General features: G+C 45.2%; 1 protein-coding gene across 3 annotated transcripts; it reads right to left on the bottom strand.

Annotated features, from left to right (window-relative positions):
• Nucleotides 1-1,136: 1,136 nt before the first annotated feature.
• On the bottom strand, nucleotides 1,137-10,067 carry HSDL1 (hydroxysteroid dehydrogenase like 1). 3 transcript variants are annotated; one of them, XM_075161037.1, is made up of 5 exons: nucleotides 9,993-10,067; nucleotides 8,749-8,981; nucleotides 4,936-5,381; nucleotides 2,688-2,915; nucleotides 1,137-1,770 (listed from the first exon to the last, which is right to left on the bottom strand). In XM_075161037.1, the coding sequence occupies exons 2-5, from the start codon at nucleotides 8,966-8,968 to the stop codon at nucleotides 1,669-1,671; spliced, it is 996 nt and encodes a 331-aa protein (XP_075017138.1). In that variant the 5' UTR covers nucleotides 8,969-8,981; nucleotides 9,993-10,067; the 3' UTR covers nucleotides 1,137-1,668. The 3 variants fall into 3 exon arrangements, with proteins under 3 accessions (XP_075017138.1, XP_075017135.1, XP_075017136.1); XM_075161034.1 differs by having other exon boundaries at nucleotides 9,681-10,003; XM_075161035.1 differs by lacking the exon at nucleotides 9,993-10,067 and adding an exon at nucleotides 9,457-9,668.
• Nucleotides 10,068-10,074: the final 7 nt, after the last annotated feature.

Here is a 10,074-nt window from a genome sequence, read left to right as displayed (position 1 = left end):
GGAAAACTTGAGATGTGGATGTTACCGACAGGGACCGGCAGGCAGGGCCTGACGAGCGCGAGGGAGAGATGGGAGTAGGAATGATCTACCACCTCACGTTTCTCAAGCTTCGTTCATGCCCTTGCTAAATGTATTTCTTTAAATCCCATTTGCAAACAAGCATAAGTCATTATTAGCAACACCTAATACATACTTTTATACTGCACAATTGAAGCAAACAGCTTTCAGGTTGGGGTCAGCAGACAAAACCACTTAATGGGTCCCCGTCCCTCATGACTGCTCCCCATCTTCTACCCCTGACGGGGCTGCAGCAACAGAATAGTAACAGAGTGTCAAGGGAGGGAGCTCCTTCATGATAAAAATCACAGCCCAAATTTCACTCTCGACAATAAATTCAAGCATCAGTATCTTCCCACAAGGCCCAGCAAATACAGTGGGTACCTCAACAGAGCATTCAGGCATGAAGGCTGGGGGCAGTCTCACTATATTAAGCATCTGGAATTTTTGTTCCGTTCTTTTTTTTTTTTTCTTTAAGAGCTCTAATCAGCATTTCACATGATAATTCTAAGTTGTTCTAAGTTGCAAATTAGTTACAAACAGATTTGTACACAGTATCTTACTAACATCACCAGTCCAGAGCTACTGCGGAGGAGCAACAAATACCCACTTCGTAATCGCAATTGCATTATCCAGCAACACAATGCAGCTGTTGTATGTCCTCCAGTAGGGATTTCGGGGAGCAAGCTAGTGTAGTATACTGACCTCCCATTGCCACCATCAGGAAATACAGCACCGTAACATGCAAGCAACAAATAACTAGCACAAATGAGGGGAGGATGCTCCTTGAGTCACGCTACTGTGTATAATATACTGCGCAGGTATTTCATAGGTTTGATATTTCAATATAACATTACAGAAAAAGTACTAACGAGCCCATGATAATATAAAAGACAGAAAGATTGAGAACATTCTTCCTCCCTCTTTCAGGTAGCAATTATGCGTACACAGAAAGGACGGCTTTCCTGACCCTGAGATGTAGAGTCTGCAACACATATGAGCAGCGTATGATACTAGACTACTTCTAGTAAGTACATATCCATAAACATATTCATTTATATAAACAAAAGCATCAAAACTTCAGTAAGTTTTTTTTATTATCTTAGGAAACCAAACAGTATTTTTTAAATCAAAACATTATTTCTTCATTATTTTTCTTTAGCAAATGTGTTTTTACATTCTTTATTCAATTCTCCAGCCGTATTTCAGATTGCTGAAGCAATATTTAAAGTATTATCAAGATCATTTGCACTTAGAATAAGAAAGCATACAAGCTCATCTCCAAATTCCTTGGTAAGACCTTTTCAGTGATTTAAACAACCTCCAAGTCAATAGTACCTTGCCACAAACCTTAATTTTGAGAAGTTCCTGAAATAACATCATTCAAAAGCAACAACATTTGCACTTAAAACATACAAACATCTGACAGCAAGTCCACCAAGGTTCACTAAACATTTTTGCAGCACTCTAACCAATAGTCTGTATGGATAACCCCAGAGCAGAAACAGCATGACTTGCATGTTCTTCAGCAGAAGGAAAAAAGAAAGATGTCTCTGATGCATTTTTATAGATCAGAATATTGTACTCGTTACGCAGGACATCTGGATACTCCTATTTCACTTTGCATGTTAAAGCTTCCTTGCGTATAATTCTGCAAAAATACATTGCAAACCATGCCCAGATCCATTCAGGTAGGTGCTCACCCAATGTGAACTGTGGAGAGGCACAGGGAGAAAAGAGAAGAGAAATGAAGAAAGGAAGGGACAGATTAAGATATATTCCATTAAAGTAAACAGTTTCTCAAATTACCACTAAAGCAAGGCAAAACCTGCTTAAACATCAGCCACTAAGCCTTAAATTCAACCCCCTGGAAGTAAACATATTTAGCCATTTTAGAAGTAGTGCCCACAGCTGAACAGTTAGGTTCTGCAAATAAATACTGAAATGGTTTGTTCAAGTTCGCAACAGCAATACTGTCCACTTCCTTTAATTGCCACATCTTGCCAGAATCCTTCCCGTCTCTTTTATTCCCTTTGGACTAATCCCCACTTCTTCAATTCCTTCTACTCAACCAAATGCTATAGAAGGCCACTAGGTAGGACACATGAGATGTGTCCAGTGTTCATAAAATTACTTTGGAGCCCAGAGTCTGCCCCCAAAAATGTAAACCTAACATAGAGAGGACCTGCTTCCAGGTAGCCTAGGACAAAAACGTGGGCTTTTTTTTTCTGCTATTATTCCATCCTCCCTGCCCACTCTTCCCACGCTCAATAAATTAAGACTGAAAAAAGCTACTTCTGTTCATAGAAGACAGTGAAATGCTTGCACAGGCAGCAACACCCCAAGTGAAATGAGATACTCTCTGGTTTTGAATAAAAAGTTCTTTCCCATTTTTGCTGCGCATTTCAAGTGGGAATTGGATTCACTCTCTCATTCTAAAAATAAGCATGCCCAAGCATAATTTTCTAACGCAGAATTCCTAAGAAAATATGGCACAATGCCTTTAAGTCCTACAATATATATTGCACTTTTTCAGAATACGAGCATAGTTTTCATTCAGACACCTAAGAAAGTAAACAGCTTATTTACTTCTATTGACAAACATGAAATAGTTTAATGAATCCTATTACCTTTATTGCATGCTTCCAGTAACCAGTAGTCCTTGTGGATAACCCAAGAGTAGAAACAGCATGACTTGCATATTCTTCAGCAGAAGGAAAAAAGAAAGATCTCTTCGATGCAGTGCTGCTGCATGCTACCATTTTTGTAGCAATTACAAATGGGGTTAAACTCTGAACAAAAATTCCTTTTGAGGCATACTCATAATGTAGTGCTCTACTGAAATAGTCCAAGTAGGTCTAGAAAGACAAAAACAGAGAGGGACATCTTTTTTTCTTTCTTTGATCAAGTCTTAGGGCAGTGTTTTATTAAAACTACGGAAAGGTTGTAGCATATTTTATATATCAGCTAAAAAAATAAAACTTTGAATAAATAGTATAAAAATACACATTTCTAAAGCATTACCAACATTTCTATTTGTTGTTATTTGTTTGCTAAAAACCTGCAACAGTACAGTAACTTGCAGGACAAAGTGACTGCTTAACACTCTGATGTGAATTTAACAATCAATCTGGCAATTTCTGCTTAAAAACAATACAGAAACATTTATTTCATCTAAAACAAACACCTTGTTTTGTTTGGGGGCATTGCAGGGGACGCTCCAAAGCTACCTATACTTACTACTGTCAAAGGGACAAAATGAAGTCCCATTTTTTAATATATTTACAGGTGAATTTCATACTTAACTGATCTGCCCCAGAAGCTAGGTTAATTACTTCCTGCAACTCCCTTGTGCAAAATTAAACATGCATAAGTTTATGGGTGTGTATCTGTATTATCTCCTTTAGTTCATTTCACTTTTACAGAGTAACATAAAAAAGCACAAGCCTGGTAACTGGGATTGCTGGAATCAAACAGATGGGAAAATGATCAAGGGTGAGTCTTATCAAGGCAGCAACACTGATGCCATGCTGAAGCTACTGCTGTGCCGCACAGCCAGTTACGTCCGAGAAAGAGCATTTTAGACTCCGCTTGTGAGTGAATGGGTTTCTGCTCCCAAATGGCCTTGCAAAAGCTCCATTCCCAGCAAACTGTTGGGAGAGCTTCTTCTACAAATGCTCTTACACCTGCTTTAGGAAAACTAAACAAGACAACTACTTCAAACACCATGCACAAAGAGGCTTAGGATGCTAGAGCAGCTTGTTCCCACTTCTGTGCCAATGTGTACAGAGGCCAGACTTTCAACTGGATTGCTGATCTACGACTTGAATTAATGATGGCAGCTGAAGGAAGAAACTTTGGTACACTTGGTTTTGTTCTGTTCTTTTTCATTCAGGCCTTTTAATTGTTTTAGTTCAGAGTGCAGTTCTACACACACTTAGCATAACCAAGGGGAGAGATACTCTGCAACAGAAACAGGAATCTTAAGCCATTTTCCACACTGAAGAAAATCGGCAAGGAGTTTTATACCTTGGGGTAATAAGAACTGGTTTTGCTCCAGGCAGAAGGAAGTACTCGCAAGAGCTATCCCAGGAGCAAGGCTGCACAGGGGCTAAGCTACAGCAGAAGGCAGCCACCGACAGCTGGGAGCAATAACCCCTTGCGTTTAGACACCAGATCTAGGCGAGCTCCTTCTACAATCTCAGTTGCTTTTGTGGATTCAGCAACAAGTCATCCAGTGTAAATCCGCATCCCCACATGCATTCATACTTCCAGCATCACCCAGCTGCCCTATCCTATTATTGACTGGATCTCTTCAGGAAGAATAATTATGGGGGGAAAGTTCTTTTTGCTTCTCCCCAAATATGGTACAGGCAATGGTGTAAGAAGCCTTCTACCCCTTGGTGTTAGGTGAGGCAGTGGCTTGATTTGGCCACAGCCCTTGTCACAGTGGTGGTTTGAGCATGAGTATAGCCCCTCTTGCTACCAAATACTAGTGTGTAAGTAGCTTGATGTATGTCTGCACAGTTCAGCTGAAGAAGAGAGAGATGAAATTCTTGACTCTTTCAATGGGTCATAGAACTGCAACTTTGCTTTGCGCATCATTCCTCTGAGGAAGGTAACATTTTTCCTAGAGCTACTGTTATGCCACAGTTCACACATAACCCAAATAGCACTGACTTTGGTTCAAAGCCCAGTATTGGTGAGGATAAAGAGTTTACTGCATATTACATGTAACATTCACCTCTGATATTTGAACAAATCCCTAGAAAACTTTCAAGTATATTTTGATATCCTTGCTGAATGTGTTTACAACCAACCAACCTATAATGCATCTACTTTTCAGCGCATACCATTAAACATCACACCCCAACTTACTTTAGAGGCTCCATAGATTGTCAACATTGGTGTCGGCTGACAACAGGATGCAGAAGAAACATTCACAATTGCCCCTTTCTTCTTCTCTACCATGCCTGGTAGCACAATATGCATCATCATGTTAGCAGAAGCAATATTTATGTTGATCATGTCCCACAGCATATCTTCAGACAGGTTGGTAAAATAGTCCGGGTAGGAATAAAACATTCCTACATTATTCACCAAAATGCCAATTTCTCTGTCTTTCAGAGCCTCTTTAATGGCTGGGTAAGGCTCACGCCCCTTGCTGAAGTCAGCTACTATGAAATCTGTTTCCACTTTATAGGTTTCAGATATGCTTCTAGATACAGCCTCCAGCTTCTCTTTGTTTCGGCTGATTAAGATGATGTTCACACCACGCTTTGCCAGTTCTTCAGCATACGCCTTCCCGATACCATCTGTGCTACCTGTAATAGAAAATAAAAAAGATGAAAATCAGAACAGCCCCAACCTTCTCTTTTGCCAGTTCTTTCAATTACAGCTTTATTCCCTTCTCTGAAGATCACATGGCACTGAATATGGTGATCTCAAAACCACAACAATAAAGACAACATTGTCATAGAATCATAGAATCGTTTAGGTTGGAAAAGACCTTTAAGATCATTGAGTCCAACCGTTAACCTAGCACTGCCAAGTCCACCACTAAACCATATCCCCAAGCATCACATCTACACGTCTCTTAAATACCTCAAGGGATGGTGGCTCAACCACTTCCCTGGGCAGCCTGTTCCAAGGCTTGACAACCCTTGCGGTGAAGAAATTTTTCCTAATGTCCAATCTAAGCCTCCTCTGGCGCAACTTGAGGCCGTTTCCTCTTGTCCTATTGCTTGCCATTTGGGAGAAGACTGACACCCACCTCGCTACAACCTCCTTTAAGGTGGTTGTAGAGAGCAATAAGGTCTCCCCCTCAGCCTCCTCTTCTCCAGACTAAACAACTCCAGTTCCCTCAGCCGCTCCTCATCAGACTTGTTCTCCAGACCCTTCACCAGCTTCGTTGCCCTTCTCTGGACACGCTCCAGCACCTCAATGTCCTTCCTGTAGTGAGGGGCCCAAAACTGAACACAGTATTCGAGGTGCGGCCTCACCAGTGCCGAGTACAAGGGCACGATCACCTCCCTACTCTTGCTGGCCACACTATTTCTGATACAAGCCAGGATGCCATTGGCCTTCTTGGCACACTGTTGGCTTGTACTCAGCTGCTGTCAACCAACACCTCCACGTCCTTTTCCTCTGGGCAGCTTTCCAGCCACTCTTCCCCAAGCCTGTAGCGTTGCATGGGGTTGTTGTGGCCGAAGTGCAGGACCTGGCACTTGGCCTTGTTGAACCTCATACAATTGGCCTCAGCCCATCGATCCAGCCTGTCCAGGTCCCTCTGTAGAGCCTTCCTCTCAAGCAGATCAACACTCCTGCCCAACTTGGTGTCGTCTGCAAACTTACTGAAGGTGCACTTGATCCCCTCGTCCACATCATTGATAAAGATATTAAACAGAACTGGCCCCAATACTGAGCCCTGGGGAACACCACTTGTGACCGGCCACCAAGTGGAGTTAACTCCATTCACCACAGCTCTCTGGGCCCGGCCATCCAGCCAGTTTTTTACCCAGCAAAGAGTACGCCTGTCCAAGCCATGAACAGCCAGTTTCTCCAGGAGAATGCCGTGGGAAACGGTGTCAAAGGCTTTACTAAAGTCCAGGTAGACAACATTCACAGCCTCTCCCTCATCCACTAAGCAGGTCACCTTGTCATAGAAGATCAGGTTAGTCAAGCAGGACCTGCCTTCCACGAACCCATGCTGACTGGGCCTGATCACCTGGCTGTCCTGTACATGCCACATGATGGCACTCAAGATGATCTGCTCCATAACCTTCCCCGGCACCGCGGTCACACTGACAGGCCTGTAGTTCCCCAGATCCTCCTTCTGGCCTTTCTTGTAGATGGGTGTCACATTTGCTAATCTCCAGTCAACTGGGACCTCCCCAGTTAGCCAGAACTGCTGATAAATGATGGAAAGTGGCTTGGTGAGCACTTCCGCCAGCTCCCTCAGTACCCTTGGGTGGATCCCATCCGACCCCATAGACTTGTGTGTGTCTAAGTGGTGTAGCAGGTCTCTAACCATTTCCCCTTGGATTACGGGGGCTTCATTCTGCTCCCCGTCCCCGTCTTCCAGCTCAGGGGGCTGGGTACCCAGAGAACAACTGGTCTTACTATTAAAGACTGAGGCAAAGGAGGCATTAAGTACTTCAGCCTTTTCCTCATCCTTTGTCACCATGCTTCCCCCCGCATCCAATAAAGGATGGATATTCTCCTTAGCCCTCCTTTTGTTGCTAATGTATTTATAGAAACATCTTTTATTGTCTTTTATGGCAGTAGCCAGATTAAGTTCTAATTGGGCCGTGGCCCTTCTAATTTTCTCCCTGCATAACCTCACGACATCCTCCTAGTCCTCCTGAGTTGCCTGTCCCTTCTTCCAAAGGTCATAAACTCTCCTTTTTTTTCCTGAGTTCCAGCCAAAGCTCTCTGTTCAGCCAGGCCGGTCTTCTTCCCCTCCTCTTCCCCCCCCGTCTTTCGGCACATGGGGACGACCTGCTCCTGCGCCTTTACCATTTCCTTCTTGAAGAATGTCTGGCCTTCCTGGACTCCTTTGCCCTTCAGGACTGCCTCCCTAGGGACTCTGTCAACCAGGCTCCTAAACAGACCAAAGTCTGCCCTCCGGAAGTCCAAGGCAGCAGTTCTGCTGACCCCCTCCTTACTTCTCTGAGAACAGAAAACGATCATTTTGTGATCGCTGTGCCCAAGACAGCCTTCAACCATCACATCACCCACAAGTCCTTCTCTGTTCACAAACAACAGGTCCAGCAGGGCGCCTTCCCTAGTTGGTTCGCTCACCGGCTGTGTCAGGAGGCTATCTTCCACACACTCCAGGAACCTCCTAGACTGTTTCCTCTCTGCTGTATTGTACTTCCAACAGACATCTGGTAAGTTGAAGTCCCCAACGAGAACAAGGGGTAGTGATTGTGAGACTTCTCCCAGCTGCTTATAGAATATTTCGTCTGCCTCTTCATCCTGACTGGGTGGTCTATAACAGACTCCCACCGTCATATCTGCTTTGTTGGCCTTCCGCTGATTCTTACCCATAAACATTCAACCCTATCGTCACCATCATTAAGCTCTAGGCAATCAAAACACTCCCTAACATTCAGGGCTACGCCACCGCCTCTCCTTCCTTGCCTATCCCTTCTGAAGAGTTCATAGCCATCCATTGCAGCACTCCAGTTGTGCGACTCATCCCACCACATTTCTGTGATTGTCCATAGCAACCTTCTGCAATCCCACCTCATACAATTTTATATTTTCTATGACAACAGAGAGCTTAGAGTAGAACCTTAATGAAAGGCGAGGATGTCAGAGGTTCATGACTTAAACCTTGTTGAAGAACTCGAGCACATGTGAAAAGCCCATAGCAAAAAAAGGATCTTGTCTGCATCTCTATCAACGCTTGTATGCGTTTGGAGTGTACCTTGCAAGTTTTGGGAAAAATCGCTCTGTGATTCTTTCCCAGCAGTCAGTCAACACACTGAGCTTGCCCGTCCCCTGAGGAACTGAATTTAGTCACTGCTGACTGTCACTGCTCAAGCAGATTAACTTGCAATCCGAGATAACGCAGGCCCCAGCTTATGACATAAAGCTCACCCAGCAATATAAGCTAGCAAGTTTTACAGTACTGACATGGTATGTTATATAAATATAAGCAAATATACTGCTTCAGTCTCTTACCAGTGACCACGGCCCATTTTCCATACTGCTTGACAAGATCAATCTTGCTGCCCAGCTTGGGAATTAAATGCAACCTAAGCATGCTGTAAGTGTCAAACGCAAGAGAGACACACTTTCTGACTGTGTACCAAGCTCCAACTATAGCCAGGGCCTCTATGTAAAAGTTGCAGGAACGACTGATCTCTCTGTACAAGAGGTAGAAACGATCCACTGCAGCCATGGTGATCACAAGCCTGGAAAAAAAATAAAAGAGACACAGGCAATTACAATCGCCTCTTGGGCCACGTAAACTTTTCAGACTGAATGGATAACCTTTGCGATTCAGCACATTACAGTCTGAGCACTATTTTGATGCAGAAAAGCCACAAGTCAGCCTGCTAAAATCTGGGTATCACCTATCATCCTCCTCACTGGCTTAGCTATTGTTCAAGGGCTTAGCTACTAATCAGTTATACCACAATGACACCAATCAACGATACTGTAAATAAAACAATTCCAGTCCAAGCAGATAAAGGAAGCTCAACATGTAAAAACTAATTTTGGAAGATTAAAATCCACCTACAAAAGAGGCAAGGATAACCAGCAGAGGAGAGCTGAGCACGCAAGAAACAACAGGCTCTTCCAAGCACAGAAAGCTACACGAGAGACAAAGCAAGCTCAGAGACAGAAGCATAACTTCAGTCCCTGGCGCTGCCACAAAGCACTAACCCTTTCCCAGCAAGTTCACCGCATCTACCGCGTCCTTACGGTTTAAAAATCCTTGAGCCACGGGATAGTGCCGTACATTAATGTCACACCGCACACCGGCCTTCAGTAGAAAGCTTGCTGTGCCTCAAAAGGGTTTTAGTAGCGAATAAGTTTTTAAAACGAGCAGAAAAGCCAACCGCCGCCTCCTCGGCAGCACCCATCTACAGCCGGAGCCGGCAGCTTACCGCCACTTGCTTTAGGGCCGCTACACACCGCCCCGCCCTCGCTCAGCGAGACCCAGCGCGCTCCGGGCCGCAGGCCTCACCCCTCCCGGGAGGGATAGCGGGCTCCGGGCGCGCCCTTGCCGACGAGCCCCAGGGACAAGCGGGCCTGGCTCGGCGCCTCGGCCCCTCGCTCAGCCCCAGCCCTGCCGGACCCTGCCCGGGGCCCTCCCTGGCCCCAGCCGGGCAGTAACGGAGGGAAACCAACCCCGAGCCGCGGCCCACGGGGAGGAACCCCACGGGGAGGAACCCCCCGCCGCCCCGAGGGGCTGTTACCTGCCCGGCGCGTTCCGCCGCAGGACCGGGCCCGCCGCCACCGGCGCCACTGCGCGGGGCCGCCGGGAGCGGCCGCGGGGCC

This window comes from Calonectris borealis, chromosome 12 (genome assembly GCF_964195595.1).
Source record: "Calonectris borealis chromosome 12, bCalBor7.hap1.2, whole genome shotgun sequence".
Classification (NCBI taxonomy): Eukaryota; Metazoa; Chordata; class Aves; order Procellariiformes; family Procellariidae; genus Calonectris; species Calonectris borealis.
This window is presented reverse-complemented; position numbering and strand designations above follow the sequence as displayed.